Source organism: Rhinolophus sinicus, chromosome 17 (genome assembly GCF_057876585.1).
Source record: "Rhinolophus sinicus isolate RSI-liver-muscle chromosome 17, RSI-T2T, whole genome shotgun sequence".
NCBI lineage: Eukaryota > Metazoa > Chordata > Mammalia > Chiroptera > Rhinolophidae > Rhinolophus > Rhinolophus sinicus.
The window spans coordinates 160695534-160721604 of record NC_142517.1 but is presented as its reverse complement, the minus strand read 5'-3'; the positions used below and the strand labels follow the sequence as shown (position 1 = coordinate 160721604).

The 26071-nt window shown below is 39.0% G+C and overlaps 1 protein-coding gene across 3 annotated transcripts in view; it reads left to right on the top strand.

The window, feature by feature from the left end:
* The window catches only part of SLC25A12 (solute carrier family 25 member 12), a 161587-nt gene extending 135832 nt beyond the window's left edge, over positions 1–25755 (top strand). For all 3 annotated transcript variants that reach the window (XM_019727429.3, XM_019727430.3, XM_019727431.3), the window contains 9 exons: positions 3393–3474; positions 4751–4909; positions 7974–8026; positions 8278–8358; positions 18336–18476; positions 20227–20365; positions 22955–23113; positions 23231–23321; positions 24658–25755. In XM_019727429.3, the coding sequence (XP_019582988.2) occupies positions 3393–3474; positions 4751–4909; positions 7974–8026; positions 8278–8358; positions 18336–18476; positions 20227–20365; positions 22955–23113; positions 23231–23321; positions 24658–24856 (1104 nt within the window). In that variant the 3' untranslated portion in view covers positions 24857–25755. The remainder of the gene's footprint in view (positions 1–3392; positions 3475–4750; positions 4910–7973; positions 8027–8277; positions 8359–18335; positions 18477–20226; positions 20366–22954; positions 23114–23230; positions 23322–24657) is intronic.
* Positions 25756–26071: the final 316 nt, after the last annotated feature.

Below are 26071 nucleotides of genomic sequence, written 5' to 3'. Positions count from 1 at the left end.
ACGAAAATGTAATTATCTTTTTGGATGGCATATTGTTTGCTCTTCTCTGAATGAATCACATTAGGCTTACATTCAAGGTTTTGTTAAAATATTATACTCTCTTCCATATTAGATTCCAAATAAAATATCAATCTCAAATTATTAGTTGCTCACTTTTGTTACAGCATATAAATCAAACATAATGGATGGCTATACAGTTGCTTGGGCAAGGTTGGTAGGAAAAAAATTTATTCCCTACAAGTCATAATCATGTCCTACTATGTGTAATTTTCTACCTTTTTAATGATGGTTTCTTCCAAGTATTAAATTTAGTTTTGGATGTAATAGATGTATGCTTTCACTTAATTAGATTATAATAAAGTTGGTATATTAGTATAGTTGAGATTTATAAAACATTTAGTGATATTTGAAGTAGTAGTGTTTTACTAATTGTTAGATTTTCTAAGGGTTTTATCTTGACTTTTCATAAAACATTATTTTTTTTTTTTACTATAGAATTTGTTGAGCCATAAAATGATGGCAAGCTTAATGATCTTTTTAAAAGATCTCTGCCTACAGAGATCACAATTAAACATTAAATATTTAGATATCAGATGCTTTGGTTAAAACAGAAATGATGCTTATTGTAGTACAAAATTTATAAAACAAGGTAGATGAAACCATTTTATACACTGTTTCCCAAATTGTTTGTAAATACCTGGATTTGTCATATTTAGCTTGGTTAATTGAGCTTTGAAGAGGTTATACAGATGAAAGCGAATCAGAGTAGACTAGCTTACATTTTTCCTGTTCTTAGATTTTAGGCATGGATTTCCTTTTCATTAAATTATTCTAATCTTTTTATTATCTAAACAGTATCTAAACTTTTTATTATGCTGTTTTCTTTTTTAAAAAAGTTTTTTATTGGGGAATATTGGGGAACAGTGTGTTCCTCCAGGACCAATTAGCTCCATGTCGTCATTGTTTTCAGTCTAGCTGTAGAGGGCAAACTAGCTCCAGGTCAAGTCATCGTTTCTCATTGGCCCATGTAGGAATCGAACCAGCGACCCTGGTGTTATGAGCACTGAGCCAACCGTCTGCCCACGTTATGCTGTTTTTTTAGAAGCTCATATCAAGTTAATGTTTTTCAAATTTTCTTTATGATAAAGCAAATATTTTATTCCTTCACTTCAGACTGTTCATATAGCATAACTACTATTTTCATAATGAAAATATTAAAGAGCAAGACTGACATACTAATATAGACAAATTATTTCAGATTCTTTATGCTGTGGGATACCTATGAAACAACTTTCTGAATCATAGTAGGATTTTTCCCTTTGCTTTGCTGTCATCATAGATTTTATGTTAGAACCCTAAAGATGGTTAGGACAGTGGTTCTCAATCTAACTACATAGCAAAATGATTTGAAGCTTTTAAAAAATATATAAGCCCAGGCTCCAGGGATTCATTATTTAAAGCCCTTCAGGTGTTTTCTTTGTATAGGAAGAGTTGGAGAATACATAGCCTAGGAGAGCAAATGCTCAATAGCATAGGTTAGAAATACTGTACTTACCTAGCCATAACCTCAGTAGTTGAACTTCAAAGCCAGAAATAAGGCTCTGAACCCTTGAAGAAGTACCGTGTTTCCCTGAAAATAAGACCTAGCTGGAAAATCAGCTCTAATGTGTCTTTTGGAGTAAAAGTTAATATAAGACCCAGTCTTATTTTACTGTAATATAAGACAATATAAGATAATATAAGATAAATATAATATAATATAGATCAGGTCTTATATAATATAATATAAGACCGAGTCTTATCCCCAAAAGATGCATTAGAGCTGATTGTCCAGCTAGGTCTTATTTTCAGGGAAACACTGTAGTTATTAAAGTTTTTAACTTTAGTTCAAAAGAGATGCCCTTGATCTCATTTTACATATAATTATAACAATCCTAGTTATGTGATTTCTCTAGCCCTGATAGATGAGAGCAAAATCAAACTAGGAAGCTATTGGTGAAAGATGTAACAGCTGCTCAATAACAAATTGAAAAATGGGCAGAGAACATGAAAAGACATTTCTCCAAAGAAGGCATACAGATGGCCAACAGACATATAAAAAGATGCTCAACATCACTAATCATCAGAAAAATGTAAATAAAAACCACAATGAGGTATCACCTCATTCTTGTCAGAATGGCTATCATCAATAAATCAACAAACAGCAAGTGTTGGCGAGGATGTGGAGAAAAGGGAACCCTCGTGCACTGTTGGTGGGATTGCAAATTGGTGCAGCCACTATGGAAAACAGTATGGAGATTCCTCAAAAAAACTGAAAATGAATATACCATACGACCCAGCAATTCCACTTCTGGGTGTTTAGCCAGAGAAAATGCAAACACTAATTCCAAAAGACATGTGCATGCGTATGTTCATTGCAGCATTATTTACAAGCCAAGATGTGGAAGCAACCTAAGTGTCCATTGATAGAGGAATGGATAGTGAAGATGTATACATATCTATATATTCATATACATACATACACAATGGAATATTATGCAGCAATAAAAAATGAAATCCTGCCATTTGCGACAACATGGTTGGATCTAGAGGGTATTATTCTAAGTGAAATAAGTCAGGCAGAGAAAGACAAATACCATATGGTTTTACTTATATATGGAATCTAAAAACAAAACGAACTGAAAACAGACTCATAGAAATGGAGACTGAAGGGATGGTTACCAGAAGGGAGTGGGTGGGGAGATGGGTGAAAAGGGGAAGGGAAATATAGTCAATAATATTGTGATCAGTTTGCACAGTGACAGACGATTGCTAGAAATAGTGAAGTGATCGCATTGTAAGGTATAAAAATGTTGAATCACTATTGTACACCTGAAACTATTAATGATATAAGAAAGACTGTATACCCACGATACTTATATGCTTAAATAAAAATAAAAAAAGAAGTGGCAGCTGTCAGGTATGGGAGGACAGCATGAACAGTCTTATGCTAACATGTAACCAATGGACGTGTGAATATGATGACCTTCACTCATTAGAGATGGTAAGTTATGAGTATTCTGTGATCTAGGAATCAAGATAGGTTTTGTACATTTTACAGAGATTTTTAAATTTTAAGTTGGTGCAAGTAAACAAAGGGGGAAAGATTTGATACCTGAAATGTTTATTCACTTCTGTAAAATGATAGTGTATTCTTTAACAGCAGCAGGTAAATGAGGCATTAATAGGCTTGTGAAAAAATGGGGAAAAAAAGCTACTGTTTCTAGGTTGATAGGGTTTTTCAATGCTGATCATAGAGGTATCAATTTTAAAATCTTAAAATAGCCATTGTAGCTTTTTCGTTTGCTGTATGCTTTTCCAAAAATGTCTCCATGTTTCCTTCTCCCCCACAGCAATCTCACAGTCTAGGCAGGTCTGTCTGGCTTCAGATTGCCGAGTCTGCTTACAGATTCACTTTGGGCTCAGTTGCTGGAGGTGAGTGATATGTCTATGTGCTGTTTCAAGCTTGTGTTGGTGTAATATTATCTTACGAGACCGGGACAGATCAGCAAAGGTACAGTTCATTGTTCCCGCGGGTCACGGCTGTGGCGCTTTCTGAAGCATTTTTAATTCTATACCCATGATCAGAGGACTTGTCATAGCTTGGCCATAGTCCCTCTGGCTCCAGTCTGTCTTTAGGACAAAACCTCTGTCTTAACATGGAAGTCTCGGATGCAGTGCTGCACTCGCCGTAATTATACTGGTTAAAGCCAGTACAAAGAAATGGAGAATAAGACTATGTTTATGATGTTGGGGGTGATGTAGGAAATCAAGATTTGGGGTAAAAATTCCAGAACCTTATGAAATAAAACAGCCTCTCAAAGGGATGCACTTTTGCTTTTTTGCTTGTATTTTTTTTGCCTCTCCCCTTTTACTGGTTGAAGCACACCAGGACTTAAGAGTTTATTTGCTAAAATGGATCTCCCCTCCCTGCTCCTGGGCAAATTCAAGACTTTTTTTGCTTAAATCTCTTCGTAGAAAAAGTGTAGATTCTGAAATTGCTTTGTTGAGAAAACCTAGCAGGTGTGATTAAAATGCTTATGATTTTTCAAAACAAGCCTGAGCTGATAAAACTATTATTTTTTTCTTTTCAGCCTCAGTTTTAGAAGTTGCAGAGCATGTTTTGGTTTTCAACAGTTGAAAAATATATTCTAGTTCATGTTATAAATTTTTCAGTCCCTGAGAAATCTAAAGCCTGGCCTTTTTTAAAAAACAAAAACAAAAAAAAAATTCTGTACATAGGGGTAGGGTTCTCTTGTGATTTAGTTCCAATATTATCATTGTAACTAAGATTAATTTACCAAAATGCTTTAGTAAACTCAGATTTTAAATTATAGCCACCTACGTGTGTATATATGGTCAATTTAAGGGGTAACTGGTATATTTAGGCATTTAATGGAAAGTATAAAGAAATATGTTATGTATGATAGTTAAGTGTTATAGAAAATTGAGTGTTGATTATGTAATGTTGGTGATGTCTTAAAAATCCACCACAGTTGTTCTCTGAAGCAGCTGTATTAGTGGAGCGCAATGGTTGCTAGGCCGTCATCCTTCAGCCGTGTATAGAAGAAGGAAAAATAACATAAAGTCTGTTTTGTGAATAAAGATGCTGTGTTTCATGTTCTAGTCATTTGAGATAAGATTTGTTGTCCTTATAGATTCTGCATTTAATTGTGCTCTCTTTGAAGCCTGAACATTGTTTTCTTTGTAGCTGTGGGGGCCACGGCCGTGTATCCCATAGATCTGGTCAAGACCCGCATGCAAAACCAGCGTGGCACTGGCTCGGTCGTGGGGGAGCTGATGTACAAAAACAGCTTTGACTGTTTTAAGAAAGTCTTACGTTACGAGGGCTTCTTTGGACTGTACCGGGGTGAGTAAGCAGATCTCAGCTGCTGAAATTAGTGATTTCATCTCACCAGCGGCAGATTTTAACTCAATCATGAAAATCAATGTGTAGCCTGCCCAGTTCAGATGAGAGCTATTTCTCTTTTTTATTTTTCTTATTGATCGTTTCCCTTTTCACATTCTTGCTGGTAGCTAGCCATGTAAGTCTGCAAACAAGGTCTTCATTTCGTCTTCCTGCTATTTATATCTCTTGAAATCCAAATCCTACGTTTGTCCCTACATGAGTCTGTGGTCACTGTGCTCTTACAAACTAAGGCACGTGTCTGCAGGTGGAATACAGTGATGACAGCTAAGAAATAGAGAGCTTCTTTTCTCAGAGAATTAGAGAGGAGAAATAGACCCCTCTCTATGGAGCAGAAGCCAGGCTGCCCCTTGAAGGTGAGTTTACCCCCTATCCTCTTGTTTCGACGGAAAGAAATACCACATGTCTTATCTTTTCCAAGGAGACCATTCATAAATCTTTTCCAGTGTGTCATCTGAAGTTTAAAAGAAACTTTCTTGCTCCTTCCTTCCCCTAAGTTCAGAGGCACTGAGTGAAAGCAGGAAGATTTCTTGTGCAGGAAACCTTACCACCAACTCGAGGCGGAACCAACCACGGTGCTGCTTGCCTCGGAAGCAGCAGCCCATACAGATTCTCCCCACCCCCACCGGCTTTGTAGGAACTTGTTCTCTTTGGAGAGGGAATGACTTTCATGTGCATGTTTTCACATTAGAATTTAGGGTTTCCTTTGGGAGGGAGATTAATTTTTTAATCCCTTTGGGCGCCACTTGGAATTCTTTGAAAATACTCTCTACATGCTTAAATCCAGAGCATTTATGTAATTTACTGTACTTGTTTGTTTGCTCACACAGTCTCATTAATCCCTAGCTCATTCTGAGCTCTGTTGAACTATTTGGCTTAGAACCTCTTCCTTGGAAAGAAAGACTGGGCCTGAACAAAGCTTTATGCTCATAGACAGGAGCAAAAACACCTCTGGTTAGCATTACGTACAGACATTCAGTGGAAAATGCAGCTCTGATACACTTATATTCGAAGGAAACGGTCATGGGGATTTTCATTTTTCACATTATATATAGAACAAGAGAAAAGAGTGGTTCTGAAATCAAACTAGGCTCAAATACCCTGCTCCTGAGAATGAATGTAATTAATTTTGCCCAAATATTCAAAACGGTAGCCTCTCCAAATTCCAGCTATAACAGCAAGTACTCCATGCAAGAGGTATACATTGTCCAGAATCCAGATCTGTGCGTGGGAATGCTTGTTTTAAACTTTATCAAACCCTGTATACCTGGATTTTATTTAATAGGGAATCTGAGGGTTGAGTGGCACTAAAGTTGTTTTTTCCTTTGACATCTCCAATCTTTTTTGTTGTTGTTGAATAATGCCCTTTTCCCCTCCTTGGTGTACGTAGAAAAAGAATGCCCTCTGTCAGAAGGAACCTAGATATATGCTGCAGCATTTAGCCCCTTGATGGATGGATCCTTTATTGAAGATTTCATTTGCAAGAGGTGTCATGTTAGTTCAATAGGTCAGATTTAGCAAGTTGTGGGGCGGGGAGGCGGAGGGATCGTTAGCTTTATTCTGTGTTAAATGAGAGACTTTTATTAGGGAGAAGACTGTAGGAATCCTGTATGTGAACGCTTTGATTATTGAGATTGTCATATATTGCTTAGAACTGGTCCATTATTCTGTCAGATGATCGACAAAATTGTTGACAGATTAGCCCAAATTTCTTTGCAGGCAACAATGGTAAAATGACATAAATCAGTACTTTATTAAAATTCCCTGAGTCTTACTGAGGCAAGTTGTAAAACAAATACACATGCTGACATGGTTGCATGGGAGCTGGACTAAAAGTAATAGGGCCTCATAATCATGAGGGTTAGAAAGTTAAGACTGCCATCTGCTGATTTATTCTTTTAAATCAGTCTGCTACCCATTAAAGGTGTGTGCAGATTTGTGTTTGTCATTGATAATTCAGTTTGACTGACAGTAGCCTGTATGTACGATTACTTGCTGGCTCTGAACTCATAGGAAATCACTCAGCAGTGTCCTCAAAGTAGGCTTAAGATCAGCAGTGAGCACGCAGACAACATACATAACTAGCCCTTGGCTGGGTGATTTAAAGGATATAAAATGTTTATTGTTCGCATCTTTAAAAAATGTATGCAAAAAATGTATGCTAACAATTTGGATAATCTGTGTGCTTTAGAAAGCTGAGCCCTCTGAATATCTACAGATGTCGAATTGTTTATATATTTTTTCTTTTCCAGTTTGCAGCCAGCCTGGGAAACTTAACTTTCTAAGAGTAATGATTTATTTTAAGAGGATTCTTTTGAAATGTCTCAAGTTTGACATATATTAGTAAATAAGAATATAATAGGCATATGTTTTTGCTTGTGGAAGATACCCATTACATGATACTTAAAACTGCATTTTTCTTTGCAGTTTTGGCTTTCTTTTAAATAAATGAGTACTGAATTCTGGGTTTCTCTAAAGAGAAAATCATGGGAGTTGGTTTTCTTTAATGACCAAGCCACTGTATGCTATTCCACAGGTAGCATCATTTGTGGCAAAATCTGGGTCTAGTTAACAGCACACTTTGCAGAGCTTTTCTAAGCATAGGACACTGGCTTCTTTTAAAGTATCTGTATATGTTTGTGTGTTGTTGGTTGTAAAGGGAGGGAATTTGGTTACATTGTTGTTGGCTGTGTTCCAGGAATAGTGAGGATCCATGGGCTCCATTCCTTCCTCCCGTACTTTTGGGAGGGCATTAGATAACTAGGCTTTAAAGGAAGCATGCGGAAGGAAAGGATTTATAGCCTCAAGAAAGTATAACATTATATTGCACACATATAATTTATATACATATACAGAGTTTTTAAGATAATCAATTTTTTACGTCTTAATGAAAACCCTAAAATGTTTTATGGGTAAATTATATGGTGGAAACCATTTCTTGTCAGGTCTAATCGTGTATTCAGGTCTAGTACGTCTATATTACTAACAATTCTCTCCATTTACCTAGGTCTGATACCACAACTTATAGGGGTTGCTCCAGAAAAGGCTATTAAACTCACTGTAAGTTTCTTTCTCGTTAAATTTATGTCATTTGTTTAGATTATCATTAGGCCAAAATTAAAACTCATGCTACTGAGACTGATCCACTACCAAAGCATTTATAACATTTTAAATTTATATGTAGATACTTGGTAATTTTTAATTTTATCATGAAACATATATTTTGCTGATTTGGAAAACAATAATATGCTAATTAGTAGAGGGAATTCTAGTTGTTAATTCTGTGTAACTGATGTTGTTTTTCTAATTAGGTTAATGATTTTGTTCGGGACAAATTTACCAAAAGAGATGGCTCCATTCCACTTTTCGCAGAAATCCTTGCTGGAGGTTGTGTACGTATCAATACTGGGTGTTTCTCGTGGCAAATATGTTCCTTAACTTTTTACACATTAGATTAAGTATCTGAGTGACATCCTCTCTGAACTCGAGGGATTCTAGGCAGATTTTCTCAGTGATATGAGAATGAATATGGAATGACTTTTCAATTTCATTGCTTAATCTAACTGGTTTTGAGTGCAGAAAAGAGGTAGTATTTTTGTCAGCTCAGTTCCTTAGAAGCTCCTGAAGCATAACCTTGCACACTCACACTTTTTAAAGTTCTAATTCTGATTCTTCTTAAATATAAAAAAAAAATAGAGTAGTGGATAGAATAACCATACATTTTTATTGACTGGAACTTTAAAGTAAGCGTGAGAAGACTGATTATTTGGGCCATTATATTTTAGGTGTAGGGCTGAGTAAGCCATTATGTAGTATAATTGTAATTTTCCTTCTTTAGGGACCAGAGGATGTAGAAACAACCACAATTACGCTGTTGACAATTCTGAATGCAGCGACTCAGATTGTATTTACTTAGAGCACAAAGATTTCTGTTTTTAAAGTGTGAGCATGCTATTGGATTTAGACCATTTCTCAAATCTAAGTTTGAAGCTCCACTACTTTTATTTGTGGTGCTCATTTCACATTTGGTTATATGTGAGTTGTTTAAGACTTATTTAGTCCATTTTGTCCCTGAAACCCTTAATAACTTCCAGTTGAATTGGCTGACAATCTTGGCTACACCCTCCTCAGTTGCTTGTGGAATCTGAGGTGATGAGGTCCTGACCTTTGTAGCTTTTAATTCAGAGAAGATGCCCCAAGGGTCAGAGAGAGAAGCTGCTCTGAATTCTCCTTGATGAGATTTGTCAGCCTGACATCTACCTGGGTCCTCACCTTTCTGCAACCAAAATTCTTGTGGCAGAGGTGCCTTGGTGTGTGTGTGTGTGTGTGTGTGTGTGTGTGTGTGTGTGTACACACATGTGTTTGCTTGTGTGCCTGCATGCATGCCCAAGTGCATACTCAGGAATAAAACACCTATTTGTTTTTTTTTTTGTTTGTTTGTTTTGTTTTGTTTTGTTTTTGTTTTTGTTTTTTTTTAAATTAAATTTATTGGGGTGACAATTGTTAGTAAAATTACATAGATTTCAGGTGTACAATTCTGTATTACATCATCTATAAATCCCATTGTGTGTTCGCCACCCAGAGTCAGTTCTCTTTCCATCACCATATATTCGATCCCCCTTACCCTCATCTCCCACCCCCTACCCCCCGCCCCCGTTACCCTCTGGCAACCACTAAACTATTGTCTGTGTCTATGAGTTTCTGTTTCTCATTTGTTTGTCTTGTTCTTTTGTTGTTCTTGGTTTATATACCACATATCAGTGAAATCACATGGTTCTCTGCTTTTTCTGTCTGACTTGTTTCGCTCAGCATTACTCTCTCAAGATCCATCCATGTTGTCACAAATGATAAAACACCTATTTGGATGACATTTTTTTCATGAAGGACAAATGATGGACATAGAATAAGACCTTTGTCTAGGCAGATCAGCAGAAATATAGTTTATCTTCTTCCTTTACTCAAATTAAATGCTATAATTTTTCATCTCTAATGAGGGAAACTTTCCAAATCATAAATATTTTTTTTCCTTAGTGGTTTTAGTTTCAATTTGATGAAGAAGTTTGCTAACTCAGTTTTGCCACAGCACATGCACACCTTTGCCAGGAATCTCCTAAAGCATGCTCTTTCTATTCCACGTAGCTAATTATTTCAGTTTCCATTTGTAATATCCAGAGGTTTTTGCCCATGAAACTGATCTGTTCCCATGTCTGACATGTGACCTAAGTGGTTAAGCCATAAACAGATTATTTGGTTCCCTAACTCCTCCTAGGTACAGACCCTGTTTCTGGGTTTGAACTTTGGGGATTTCTGTTTAAGTCTGGGGTACCTTGAGGGTTGTGCTTACACTCTAAATCTGTTCCTTAATCATGACCCATTTCTGGAAGCTTTGATGGGTTGTCTTGTCCAGCCAGAAATTGGCAGCATGAAAAATTGTCAGGTTGGCTTTAGGCAGAATGATTAGGTTGTCTGCACTTCTTCACCTCCAGTGTTTTCTGCTTCCCTCTAAGTCTCTTCATTCTGGGAGGAAAGAAAATGTGCAATTATTGAGTTTCTACTGATGCATTCAATCCCACTACAGTGTAAATGATTGTTAAAGAATAATTTGCTACGTCTCCCCAAAGGCTATGTATTTCAACAGAAAATAAACATAAAGGATGCGTATCTCTGTAAAGAACACCAGGCTCTGTGGAATGTAGGAATATTCTCTTTACTGAATGACACCTGTAAGCAGCCACCAGTGGCTGCCTGAGGGCCTGAACCTGACAACACCTCACGGCCATTCTTATCAGGCGGGCTGTTTTCATTTTCCTATTGGAAAGTCTCTCTTTACTTATGTGCAAATAACATATATCTACACACATATTACATGTCCATATCAGACATAAATATAATTGAGTGTTTAATTATGATATCTGTTGTGGGCAAGCATAATACTTTAATGTCTATTTAGAATTTTCAAAGTACTTTAATATGCATTATTGTCACTCCTATGAAATAGGTAGATGAGCAACAGCAGCTCAGAAAGGCTAAGTCTCACACCCCAAATCACACAATATATGGTGCAGGTTTCATGTGAGCCCAAATATTTTCGTTTTAAGGCTAATTCTTTTTATCCTATAATGCTCTCTTGGGGAATCAAGACAGGGCTTTCTCCATGTGTCAGAATAAATCTAGATGAGCCCATTCAACTTTGTTGAGGCTTTTCTGTCTTTCTTTTTTATTATATGCTTGTATATATAATAAAAATTTAACATGTATCTGAATATATGCATATATGAAGTCTGACAATTAAGTTTGTGAACTCATCCTAGAAAAAGTGCTACATACCTCATTGCTGAATATCACTATGGTCACCTTCAAAGTACTCCCCTTGGGGAGCTATGCACCGATGCCAGCGCCTAGTCCACCCTTTAAAGCAATTTGGAACTCTTTTTCTGGAATGGCCATCAGAGCTGTCGTCATATTACCCTTGATGTCCTGAATGTCATCAAAATATCCCCCTTTCAATATTTCCTTTATCTTCGGGTACAGAAAGAAGTCACTGGGGGCCAGATCAGGTTAGTAGGGAGGGTGTTCCAATACAGTTATTTGTTTACTGGCTACAAACTCCCTCACAGACAGTGCCACAGATAGTGAGCTGGTGCATTGTCGTGATGCAAGAGCCATGAATTGTTGGTGGAAAGTTTAGGTCCTCTTAATTTTTTCACGCAGCCTTTTCAGCACTTCCGAATAGTAAACTTGGTTAACTGTTTGTCCAGTTGATACAGATTCATAATAAATAATCCCTCTGATATCAAAAAAGTTTAGCAACAGCATTACCTTAATTGTCAGACCTCATATAAATGTATATTAGTTTATTTAGGTGTAATTAACATGCCAAAAAGAACCGATCTTAGATGTCAGCTCAGTGAGTTTTAACAATTGTACACATCCATGAAATCACCATCCAAGATAAGATATAGAACATTTCAACCCAGAAAATTCATTCGTGCCCCTTTCCAGTTAATCACTCCTCCCCTCCCCCAGCCAACCACTGTTCTGATTTCTGTCACCAGTTTTGTTTCTTCTCGGATTTCATATAAATGAAGTCACATAAAATGCGTCCTTTCATTCTTGGCCTCTCTTGTGTCACATAGTGTTTTCAAAGTCCTCCTTGTTTTTGTGTGGGTACCAACAGTTGGGTTTTGTTTTTTGTTTTTTTGTTTTAATTTTCCTGAGCATTATTCCATTGTATGAGTCGACCACAATTTGCCTTTCCATTTTTCTGTTGATGGACATTTGGGTTGTTTCCAGTTTTTCTCTGTTATAAATAAGGTTGCTATAAACATTCTCGTGCAAATCTTTTTGTCAACATATGCTTATGGAATAGGGTACATGTACGAGTATGTTCAATTGAAAAGAAACCGCCAGTACTTCAAAGAAGATGCACCTTTTTACAGTCTCGTCAGCAGTGTATGAGTGTTCTAATTACTCCACATCCTCACCAACATTTCATATTCTTAGTCTTTTATATTTTAGTCATTGTAATTTGTGTGAAATGATACCTTATTGTGGTTTTAATTTGCATTCCCTTGAAGCCTAAAGATATTGAGCACCCTTTCATGTGTTTATTGGCTATTCATATTTCTTTGCTTGTGAAATATCTGTTCAAGTCTTCTGCCTATTTTTATTAGGTTATTCATAGTTTTTATTATTACTTGTAGGAGTTCTTTATACATCGCAGAGGCAGTCCTTTGTCAGATATTTGTGCTGTGAATGTTTTTCCCGGTCTATGACGTGTCTTTTAATTATCTTAATGGTGTCTGTGGTAGGTAGACATATCCATAAACTTAATTGGGAAAAAATGTAATGTCTTTTCAAGTCAACAGAGCAGAAAGTTTAAAAGTCTAAATGGACTGACCTATATGTATTTTCTAAACATCTGTTTTTATACTGTAATTATACTGTAAGTACCTGTTTTTATATTGTTAATTCTAACCAGAGCACTTGCCTGACTGATCACATTACCTCTTCCAGAGAATGTGTACTTTTGAATGGATAGAAGTCATAAAACTCAACATGGGTTTATTGCTCAGTAGAGGGTTCCTGTAACCCCATCATGCCGCAGGTGTTTCCTTAGCACTGTGTGAACATACCTCCTGAAGAACACGTCCCTTCCTTTGGTGTCTTGCTTTCAGTCTGCATGGTGGTCTCACCTTAATTAGTGCACAAGAGCCCTGGAAGGTAGTGGGGCAGTTGTTGGGATCCCTGTTGTCATATTAGGAAACCAGGGAATGGAAGGGTTATGACCTATCCAAGGTTACAAAGTTAACGACAGTATAGGTCAACAGCCTTCCAAACCTAGAATCTTTCCACTCGCTCATGCTCTGTCCCTTCAGCCTGTGCATGTGTGTGCACACACACACCCATATTATTATAGGTGCAGCAAGAGGCCCACTTGTTAGTTGGAGCTTTTACTAATCCTGGGAGCCAAGATCTGGAGCTAGTCAGCTCGCTATGATGTGTCTTCCTCAGCAAGCTGAGCTTGCATGTGTCTGGAAAGTTATTTGGAAATAGTTTCTCCAGCTCCCATCCCCAGGAATCAGTGTGGTCCTAGCTGTATGTTTGCATACGTATGTGAGCACGCATACACACCAGTATGCACACAGTTAAAAGTCCATATATATTTATGTCAAAGTGGCTTGTGATAGGTACACAGGAATTTTGACTCTTCTTTACCCTAGAGGTATGTATAGTTTTATCTATTCATATCCTAACACCCAGGCATATATCATAACTCAGCAATGAGCAAGTTGCTGTTTATGCCTTTTAAACTGTCATTGTCCTAGACTAGTTCAGAAAGAACCGTGCATGTCCCATTGCTTTATAAAAGCCTAAGAAAGTGTGCTTGATGGTATGTGATACCGTCACTGTTCCTATTCCTCTTGAGTCAGTCCTAGTGACAACTAAGTCTGTGACTTTTATTTTCTGGTTATTTTAAATGCACATGTTTTGTACATTTGTTCAAAGAGTTGGTGTCGTCTTAAATTGAAGTTAGATTTTCATCAGTCAGGGAAGACTTGTAATGAATTGTGCACATTGGCCATTTTGTGGGTGGAAGGAAATAGTTGCAAACTATAGGAGACAACAGATCAAAGAAGGAAGTAAACAGGGGACTTGGCACAGGCAGGGCCAGGTCCCCAGCCTCTGTGCACTCTGCCCCGGGGTAGGATTGTGAGGGCAGGAGGTTGAACAGGCCTAATCCTGTGTGCAACCCCTGGGCTTCAGGCACGTCAGAGTCGTGGTGACATCTCAATATTACATTCTTTTCCTCCGAACTTTTGCTGTCAGCTTTAGTTGGTTTATTTTCTCATTTAAAAAAAAAATTATGTGACACAATTAAATGGAAGTTTTTACATTCTTCCCGTTTCTGTTGTATATAGATAGCGCTCATTCCAAATGAGATTTGTTCGCTTTATTGTGTCATTTGTAATCCAGTTCCAAATAAAGAAATGACAATTTAATACTGAAAAATAAAAGCATCTAAGTCAGTTTTAATATTACTGCTTGTCTCTCCTTAAAAATATAAGCAGCAATTTTGAAGAGAGAAATTTAGCAATTAGAGAGTTAAAGGCTAAGTTGGTGATTTGGTGAGTAAAGAAATTCACCAAAGGTATTGTATAGAATGGTATGTTATCTAATATAAGCATCAATACAAGATGTTAAATTGGACAGTGTCCATTTAAGACTAGGTAGCTGTGCGTCATCATGGTTTAATTTGAAATTTTTTAATTTGGGTGTGTATTTCAGATCCCTAGCTGGACATGGTTAGGTTTCTTTGATGTTCATGTATACGTAGGGAGATAAGATTTTTTTAAATTGTAGATCCTCAGATAACTAGTGTTAACTAGTTTTAAAAAAATGTATTTAAAGTATATAGATTACCAAATTTGCCATGAGAAACAATGTGTGAGAAAGAACCTAGTCTATAAAAGAAGCCATTGTTTCTAAGACCAATTCTGTTCCATGTTTTTGGGGAGTTTTTTTTGGAGGGGGGTAGGGAGGAAGGGGGAAGTTTTTGTTTTTGAGTAGTTAATCATTAATTTGATTCAGAATTTGAAAGGTACAATGGTATATGTGCTTTGAAAATTCTTTCTCCCAGTTATTTCTTTCTCTTTTCAGAGGCAACCAATATTTTCATCTTAAAGCCATTCTGATTTTGATAAAACTTTGGTAAATTTAGACATTTATGATCTATGGGAACCTAATATTCTATGTTCTGTTTATGTCACTTGGCATGATTTTATTACCTAATCATATTGCCTGATTAAGAGCCTATAATTATTTCTACTTGACTATTTTCTTGTTGGGCATTTACATTTCTTTTTTAATTCTGTTGCTTTAAAAATAGCAAACATTAGCATATTTATAAAAATAAAAGTACTTTTTTTATTTAAAAGTTACCATATTTTATTTTACACTTTGAAATTCTGTATATTCAATTACTATATTTACTGTAAACAGTGGTTTTATTCCTGTGAAAAGCTGTTCTTAAATTAGTGATATTACTTACAATCAAGAGTCTTAGAGGAGAAATGAGAAATGATATTTGTTTCTCAGAGGAGAAACACTCAGTTAAGGATGTGATCACGTCCTTGTTCCATGTTGCTAAATTTCTTAGCAGAGTGATTGAATTAATTGCAGATTTTTTTTTAATCCCCCCTCCCCCTGTCCCCAGTTTAATGTGTCTGATCAGAGATTAAAAAAGGATAGTGCATATTTGTCATGTATGTTTTCCTTTGAGTTTATAAAATATTCAAAATTTAAGACAAATTAAATAGCAATCTTTATTTTTTCCTAAAATTATTCAGTGTGTCTGGATAGTTTTTGCCTACATATTCCTAGGCCTACTATAAAGTTTTAAAAAATATATTGTTGACTTTTAAAGCATATCGAGACCATGCAATTGCTAGAAGTTTTCCTCCTTCAAATATAGTAGAGCACATAGGTGTGAAACAATCTCATAGCTGTGTGCCTGGCCATAGTGCCGTGGTTTCATTGTTTCCGTGCTTGCTTGTCAGATTATACACACACACACACACACACACACATAAATGCACAACAGTTTAGTGATGTGCAGTGCACTGTTGGGACTTAATATGTGTTCTGGGTAACAGATCTTCAAAGCATATGACAGTTAATGTGTTTGTGTTTTAAAATGCAGTCATTTCCTTCTCTTAATTGTACGGTTTTAATAGAAAGTCTGTTAAATGTACACTCAGAAAGAAATTTGAAGAGTTATTAAAAGAGTACAAATCTCAGTAAACTGGCAATTATTCCCAAAAGGGTCGCTGAGAGAAGGAGGAGACGAGGGAACTGGGATGGGGGGTGTGCTGGTTGGAGTTCTCCTGCTCTGCGTGATGTTATAATTTACTAATGATTAAAAAACATGAGAGAACTTTCTATTTATTTAAACATAATGTCCACATTTAACAAGTGGCACCCAGAGGTCGACATTGTCTGGTGATGGCAAATTTGAGGGATTATAATAAAAAGTTGTGGTTCTATTATTATTCTATTATTATTATTATTATTATTATTATTATTATTATTATTTTAATCTGCTTAAGTTTAGAACATAGAGTGCATTTTCCCAAAGATAGTCTTTGCAACCCTTATTTAAACAAGAGATTTCAAGGAAGTAGCAAACTTTTTCAATTGGTTTGGTCTTTAACACTAGCTACAGGAGCAATTACTTGGATTATCATTCTAACATAATTTTCACACAGCAATCCTTTTGAAAGTATTGTTTGCTTAGATTGAAACATTGAAATGCTTCCTCCTGCCCACTGTGCCACAGATTAAAAGAAAAAGAAACACAAGCAAATCAATGTGTAAAATTGGGTCAGTCTTCATTCTGGGAGGTGTCTGGATTGTGTGAGTTGGGAACTGCAGAAAACCCCGAGAGAGAGAGCCAATTGCTGCAGCCCCGAGCATGGTGGACTAAAAGGCGATCAGGGCCCTGGGAACCCAGGACAATAAGCTTCCCACGAAGGGAAAGGAATCTTGTGTCAGTGTTGGCAGTTGTGGATGTTGATAGGAGTAAAGGGTCAGGGTTGGAACAGAAGTAGTTGGGGGTTTATAGCCCCAGGCCAGTCAGGAGAATGGGCTGCGACTTGTTGCTGCCTCTTGGAAGGAGGTTGGGAGGGCTGTGGGTTTTAGAAAAATGAACAGGAATGTGGGTGAAGATAAGAGGATTGAAGTGGCATTGAATGCTGCACGTGAGTTTATTGTTTGTCGTCTTTCTCTGCCTGTGGAATTACAGTGCCTCAGTGAGGTACAGATTTCCTGTTTCACATGTGAAATGCTATTGCAGTGAAATTATAATGATATAATATAATTATATGAATATGGTTATGATTATATAATGTAAACAGCTACAGGTGAGATGATACACAAATGAGATTTTTTTCACGTCATGAATGGACATACATGTACTTATGTTTTTAAAAAGTATTCATTTTTATATACCCATGTACACACACGTATACTTTTTTCTTACAGAAACCAAAAAAGGAGTTGGTAGCAGTTTTGTTAAACATTCTTTATCCTCCCTCTTATTTGTGAACAGATTTCAGATGTAAATGTACTCTCATTACCCAAATTCAAATCTCTGTCAGTCAACACCAGAGAGAGCGAGTGTGGCTGTTGATCTGCCTGTGTGGTACTTGTGATAACTAGATGTTCCATTTCCAAGCTCTGCCTTGAAGAGGTTTTCTGGTTTATGTCTTGAATGATAGTGAAATTGTTTTTCTAACTTCTCTCCTTTTGTGTGGGTATGAGCTGCGTAGGTGTCTCAGAGTCTTGCTCAGGATAATACATTTTAGAATTTGAGCAGGAGGAGACTTTCCCCTCTGATTTAAGGCACTTCTGTGGGGCCAAGTGGTGTTAATTGTTCTGCACCGCAGGGAAGGAGAAGCAGGTGGCCAGGCCGAAGATGGCTAAGGAAAGAAACCATGGTAGATCCGAATTTTAGCTGCAGTTGTGAAAGGCACAGAGTATCTTTCCCTTTTGTTGGGAGCTCCCACTGCCACATATGGCTTCACTTTTGTTTTCCAAATGAGTTTATTAGTTTGCCATTTTGGATATGGCTGGGTTGACCCTGGAAAGATTGGTCTGAGAAACACTCTTGACATTTCAAGTAGAAACAAACCCAATAATAGACCGGCTTGAGCAGAGCTTGGGACCATCGCTGTGAACCGCTCCAGCACTGGCCAAAGTGTGGGACTGGCATTTCTCCCCAAGAGGGAGAAGCCTCTCCTGGTTACAGTGCCAGTGGGTTGGGCTCTGATTTACAAATCTGCTTCTGTCTCTCCTTCCTTGCCTGCAGGCCGGTGGCTCTCAGGTCATCTTTACCAACCCGCTGGAGATAGTCAAGATTCGCCTGCAGGTAGCTGGGGAGATCACTACAGGACCCCGGGTCAGCGCCCTGAATGTGCTCCGCGACCTGGGACTTTTTGGTCTGTATAAGGTGGGTAGAGTCGCTCGGCTTATCTCAGTAGAGAGGTTATAATGGACTCGATGGAAATGTGAAAGAATGTGGAAACCAGATTTCCAGCCCCCCCCCAACCCCCCAATGGAAAAGCAATCTTGTCCAGCAGGGTAGTCGCAGGAGTAGAAAATCAAACAAAAAGGAAAAATCAGGACACTTGTATTAGAGGCAGTGGGAGATACAAACATGCTCTCCTGTTCTCATCTTCAGGCTTTTATGAAGTTGCCAGCAGGGAGGCCACACTGCGGACCTGCTGGTGATGGCGGGTTTGGGCAAAGTTTCTTCGGTGTTCTTTGGGCTGGTTTAGGGCTTCAAAATAGTCTTATGTTTATTTTGAGTGTGAGTTATCTCTATTGTTATCTTCCCAGTAGGAGCTTCTCTTTGTCTTAATAATTTGACCGCAGTGAAACAGTAGTGGAGTTCGGTAGGATTCAGGTCTTTAAGAAGTTAAGTGGTGGGATTTGTCAATAATGAATTCCATTAAAAAAAAAGAGACTGTACTGTACTTTAGCAAAATGCCAGTCAACAGATTCCTTCCCTGCAGGTATACTTACTCCCGTCATTACAGATCAGATGTAATGGAGCAGAAGCTATTATTTTTCTTAAACAAGGAAGAGTATTTCTTTCCATTCTTTTGCCTGGTATAAGGGACAAACACGTACATTTAGCTGCTATAGACAACTGGGTGTCCACGGCATCTGATTTATTTGTAGATCCATCACTGTAGAAATGTATAAATTGGCTTCTGTAGCAGCAAATTAGAAATTAGAATTCCCTAGATTAGAATCACACAGCTCCAGGTCTCAGGAGACCGGCAAACCAGTGATGCTTGTCTTGTACACATTCCCTCCTTTCCACCCCCAGTTTCCATACTTTTTGGAATTGCCTTTGAGACTGAATTTATTAGTATTGTTTCTCTCTGTGTCATCCTTTAGAGAGTCCCTGGAATTTTTTTTTCTTTAATGTATATATCTCTTAAAAACACTATTAGGGAAACATGTGCCCAAGATGGAGTACTGGCCTAGCTAGGGAAAGCCCTGGGCGGTAGAACAGTGTGGACTGCTGACCAAGCTGAGGAAGGCGTTCATTGGGACCTCAGTCATTGAGACAAGCTGTCCCTGGGTGCTTTTCTCCTCCCTGGAAACCTCCTGCTAAGATATTCTGTGTAGGTTCCCGCCAGTCCTCTGCCCTGTAGGACATGGGGAAGACTGCTGGTTTCTTCCCCCTCCGTTTCTACTGCCCCTACCTATCGCTTCTTACCTGGCACATCAGGGGCTCCAGCTGATGTGGATTGAATTGGCATTTGGTTAGTTTTGGGGCTGGTTTTGCTGGTTGCTTGGGAATCGAGCTATTAATACTGGGTTTCCAAGTCTGTCCCCCTCCCTCCACACACACTCATCAAAGCCAAACAGCAAGCAGCCTGGAGGTTTGACAATTGAGTTTTTATTAACCTTAAACACTGACTCTGTACTGAAAATGCCAGAAAATTCTTAGTTGTCAGAATAACATCATTGCCCAGTTAACTAACTTTAGGACTCCAGGATCCACTAGGCTTTCTCGAGCTTTGAACCATGTATATTTACGTGTCCTCCTAGTTCTCCCCATTTCCCTTCCACATCAGTCCCAATGTTGTTTGAGGGACACCTCAGGCTTGTCACCTGGGGTCCCTCATGGGCATTCACACCCTGTTTACACAACTGTTTTGCACTATTTCCTCACTATGTGACAGGGTGCCAAAGCGTGTTTCCTCCGAGACATTCCCTTCTCTGCGATCTATTTTCCTGTTTATGCTCATTGCAAACTACAGCTGGCTGATGAAAATGGACGCGTGGGAGGTTTCAATCTCCTTGCAGCTGGAGCCATGGCAGGTAAGTACAGTATTTTATTTTAAACCAAAAGCACCCTCCCCCCACTTTCTTTAAGAAGTACAGAATCTCTGTGTACTTTCCCCTTTTATTTCTGGAAGGGTTATTGTTTGTATCTGACTGAGTTTAAATGTGATCACTTCTTCTCCTTTGTGGGATGTGCTGTAATTCTGATGAGAGTTAATTACATTTGCATAATGTGGATAAACAGCTTAATGCAGCTCAGCAACTTGGAGCCCAATTAGATCTGCCCGTCTAAATCGAGCTTGCATCATTACCGTGTTTCTTAGCCTCCCGTGCCCCTGAGCTAATGCTTAGTTCGGGTGTAGCCAAGCTAAGCATTAAGGTGGAAAAGTTCTTCATCAAATCAGTTCTTTGTTGTACCTCACGCTGATGCACAGGTCTCGCGTGCGCTCACTTTCTATTTCTGGGTATTGGAATCTGTACACTTCGGCTCAAAACTGCACTTTTTCATGAAGCTGTCCTTGTTCCTTCTACCGTCGTACTTAGACCAAAGTAAGCAGCACTTCCCCCGCCAACCACCCTGTACGGGACTGGCGTCGCTTCCCTGTCCTTTCATACTTTCTTTTATTGATGGTTGTTTGCATCAGTACAGCCTCTGTACTAGGCTGGGAGCTCCTTGAGGGCAGGGGTTTCATTCTCTTCATCCTTGCCTCCCCTCTGTGGCCAGCATAGTAGTAATAGGATAAATGCCCATCAATAAGTATCACTGGAACAAACGAAATGCTTCATCTGGTCTGAGATACCAAATTAGGCCCAGAAGAGATTCCATCTGAAAGGAATCTAAACAATGCTGGAAGGTACTCAGGGGCTTCCTTCTGCTCTCCCGGGTGTACACGCTTCCTCTTTAGTTGGGAAGGAGCTGACTTGGGATAGAAGGGGAGGTGCGGGCGTCCTCAGTTGCATCAGTGCTCAGGAATGAGAGGAAGGAAAGGGCGTGTTTGCTCCCCAGTATAGCTGGTCAGGGAAAGAAACGTGAAGGGCGAACACAAACCCAAACACTGTCCTCAAATGATCAGTGTAGCGCTGCCTGCCTGGGGTCATGGCCTGTGGCGCTCTCACGGGATTCATTCTCCTCTAGTGCCCTGGCTAAACATGGCAGGACAGCCTGAACGCTTCCTGAAGTGTGGCGTGTGGCCGGAGCCCTTGGGGTGGACCATGACGACAGGGAATGACTTGTGATGATTAAGAAACTCTCCCAGGGAGCTACGAGCCCTTATTTGGGGTCCAGCAAACCCCTTCTTTTTTGGCATTTGTCACTTGAGTCAATTGCATGCACACGTGAAAGCCAGTAAAGCTACCTGTGAGCCTTGGCACTGAGTCTCGTGCAGCCCCTTCTGGTACTCGCCAAAGTCTCCCAGTTTCAAAGGGGGCCGGTGGACTTTCCCGCAAGTCTTTGCTCTGTGCTTTCCAGTCAGCAGCCAAAAACAGCCAAAGAACAGTCCTTGTGAACAGGCGTTTTGCCAGTGCTTGATGGAACCAAGTAAACATTTCCGTGGAACTGTCAGCACCAACTTCTTGCCCACAGAAATTTGATGTCAATTTTCAGAATGAGAGATGAATTCATCTGGTTTTTTTTACCCATAAAGCTTTGCCCCACACCGATATAATTAGTGTGCCCCACACCGATATAATTCAGGATATTTAGAACAGGCCAAATGTAGGCAATTTATCTAGTTTCACCTGTATAAGGTGTGGGGCCACGCAGCGGCAGGTATTTGCATCGTTCTCTGACAAAGCCCCCACAAGTCCACCAGCTCCATCTGCTTAGGGACGATTCGGTGACATTCATGCCCAATTGAATTTCGTCCCCCTGGGGAAGGTGATCTTCCTCCTTTCTTCCCCTTTTTGTTTTATAAGGAAAAGGTGTGATTGTGAAATCCATGTTCTGTGTCCCCCGGATCTAGCTCAACATGATCCCAGGGAGCTCGGGCACGGGGGTGGGTCAGGCTTTTCTGTGACGAGTTCCCCTTCTGTTCCTTAACTGGTCCCCTGCCTCCTCCGCTCCTGTTGTAATGACTTCTGTCATGTAAGCATGTCTGAAAGGGGTCACAGTCAACTTCACATTAGTCCATCAAAACAGGGGAGTGGCCATGAGTATTGCTATTCACCTCACACAGTAAGGTGACAAGAAGCAGCAAAAAACACTACAGTCTGATATATTTAACAGCTTATTAAATGGACATTATCCTCATTTCTTATATACACGAAAATACTTGTATCTTATTTAGGGAAAAAAAAGGAGATAAAAATAACTGAAAGCTGAAAGAGAACACTTGGGCATTGTCCTAGTAATATTGCTCCATTTTCCCCTCTCAGTTCTTTGCGATCATGCAGTGTGGAGTGATTTTCCTAATTCAGAAAAGAAAAAAGAATTTTACCCTGACCACACCGATATAATAAGGATATAATAAGCATTTATATCCTTTTTCCATTAGTGTGCCCAGGCATCTGTTTAAGAAGCTCTGAGTTAAAGCAGTTCACGTTGCTAATTGTATTGTTAGCTGCGAGCATTATTTCTCTCCTTTATAAGGTACTTTGGATGAATTAAACGTGGCTTTCTCCTGAAAGGTGTGCCTGCCGCTTCCCTGGTGACCCCTGCCGATGTCATCAAGACAAGACTGCAAGTGGCTGCCCGCGCTGGCCAGACGACATACAGTGGTGTCATCGACTGTTTCAGGAAGATACTCCGGGAAGAAGGGCCCTCAGCATTTTGGAAAGGGACTGCAGGTAGGATCGGGCCTCATGGAACGCCTGGCCTGGGGGGCCTACCCCCCAGTACTCACAGGTCGTCTTTGCCAGTCATCCTGGTGTGAAGTGCCCCCAACTCCCGTCTCTCTTTTTCAGCTCGAGTGTTTCGATCCTCTCCCCAGTTTGGTGTTACCTTGGTCACCTATGAACTTCTCCAGCGGTGGTTTTACATTGATTTTGGAGGCCTGTAAGTGCAGCTTTGAAACACCTTTGTAAAGAAAAGCAACCAAACCAAAACACATTTGTGTTCAGCCTGCAAAGGCATTTCTGGGACTCTGAGAAGCTGACAGGACAAAGAATTCTATAGGACCAATGCATTTAAGTCACACAGTGGGCTTGAGAAGCTTGAGTTAGGGGAGGAGGACGTTGGCAGGGTGACGTCACACACAGCATTTTAAGCAGCTGTCTGGAGGAAGTTTAGGGAGGCAGCAAATTAAAAGGATATGTGAATAGTTACCTTTTTCAATGTAAGCAAATACTGAGCTTTTGTGGATGTAGGTCCTTATTTTGATTTTATTATATGGCCTTTTTACCAGAAGTAATGTAAATTTGAATTAGTCACCCGTATGACTAATTCACATGCAGTCTTTCATAGTTAGTCCAGGCTGTTTACACCTCCAAGACTTCATTATTCACCATCATTTCTTATTAGAATAGGTATAGATGTTCTTTAGAACTAATTTATTGCCAACAAAACAAAACAAAAAAAGGTTCAAGGAGAGATTATGCCTAGGGACATAATCACGGGTGAGATATAGGCCAGAAATTGGGCCTCTGGAAGCTTAGTGCTTGGTGCTTGCTCTGGAGAGAAGAGAAAGTACTTGTTGAATTTGCTGGGTGGGGAAGGTTATACCCAAAGGAAGGAATTATCAGTTTTTCAGCATAAGATCAAATCCCACATCTGAATCTTTACCTCATAAACCTATAAACTCTTTTGTTGCTCAAAGACCAAATTGGGAATTAGCTGCTGAATGAAGTAGAGGGACTTAGACAAAGAAAATAAGAACGGCAATTTTACTATTCCAGGCTTTTCTATGCTTTCACGTTCCACAAAAGGAAGAATTATATCTGTTTCTCTTTAAATAATTTTAGGGATAACTTTCATAGGTCTATTTTAAAAGTTAGCTTTTTAAACTGTCCAAAGAAAAATGCAAACTTTTAATGATTAATTTATGCTTAATGCAGAAAATTTGGAAAACAAGAAAGTATAAAAGAAAATCCTTCATAAGACTACTTCCCGGAGAGTGTAAATATTCGAGTGTATTTTTTTCTGATACTTTTCTATGGATCTCTCTATATATGTATAGAAGCAGAAATTGAGACCATTTGTCTTCTAAATCAAATATGTGAATGTGTTGTTTTCAAAGCTCCTATAAATCATGACTAATGCAGCGTAGATGACAAGGAAATAGTTGGACAAACCACTCTTCTTTGTCACACACGGACCAGACTAAAAATGTTCAGTTGTACGGCATCCTCGCCAGTCTTGAGCATGCTGACCATTTGCTTTTTCCCATCAACAGCAAACCCTCTGGCTCAGAACCAACACCTAAATCACGCATCGCAGACCTTCCTCCTGCCAATCCCGATCACATCGGTGGATACAGACTCGCCACAGCCACTTTTGCTGGCATTGAAAACAAGTTTGGCCTTTATCTCCCCAAATTTAAATCTCCTAGTGTTCCAGTGGCTCAGTCCAAGGCAGCAACAGCAGCTCAGTGATGAGACGACCTTGAGTGTGGCCAAATGGCACCCTGGAGAGAGAGGCCTAGGAAAGCAGCCCTGTAATGTATCCAGTCAGCTGCATGATGCTGGCTGAGCTGGGGAGTCAAACTATTCTTTCTATATGACATATACATATATTTGTTTATAAAGTAACCATTTGCCCAGGAAAAAAAAAAAACAGTGCAGTTTCAAGCTTTAGTCTTACGTGTTGAGATGTTTTCTAAGCCTTGGCATGAATTAGTGTTCTAGCCTGCTTTGCACAGCTTGCACTTAGAGTGACTGTACATATTGTACATCTTTGTACAGAGACATCTTGGCAACTCATCCCAACAAATCACATTTATAGAATGTAAAGCAGTTCTGAGTGGCTTGAAATGTACAGAATGTTTTGAAAGTGTTTTATTAAGAATCACACAAAAATAAATGTATTAACAATTAAATTCATTCTCTTATTGGTGACTTATGGAAATGAATCATCAATATTGGATGTATTTAATTCCTAGCTTGTTTTCCATTCTGGAATCAAAAGGTATTTGCTGGTAAGAGGTATAACAAGACCAGTTGTTGACACGATTGAATCAGAGATCCTTTGAGAAAGATGCCTGCCAGTGGATGCCAGAGGGCCAGGCTAATGACTTACGTGTGCTGATGTGTTTCCATTTGTACTTAACGTGTGTGTAGATCCTTCTCTGTTCATCAGTCAAAAGGCATTTCCTAGACAGCTCTCCTGTCAGTGTGCATATGGAAAGAGGGATGTCTCCAGCATTGCAAGCTTAGTTTTGCCTTCCTCTGACACAGCAAGGCAAGGGCCTAGCTTTCAAGAGTAAAGGATACTTCGGCAATTTTCCTTCCTATGGATATGACTCCAATCAAAAATAAAATACACACCAAATATATGCATGTAGTTGGATTTTCCTTCATAAATATACTGATAGTGCTTTTTATTTTGATTCACTACCGATTCTAAATAACTCGATCAAGTTTTCCTCTCTCCCACTTTTATAGGAAACAGTTTGATTTGGAAAGGGCTGTGGTGGAATGAGGGGAGGAAGAAGAAAGAGAAAAGCTCTATCTTGTGATTTAGTGGGGTCTAGGTTCTTCCTTACGAATCCAAATACAAACTACTTATTCCAAGTCATTCACCGAGGGTGTGATTACTAATTTAGATCTCAACATGCGTCTTGACAGCCACATGTACTGCTTCACCATGGT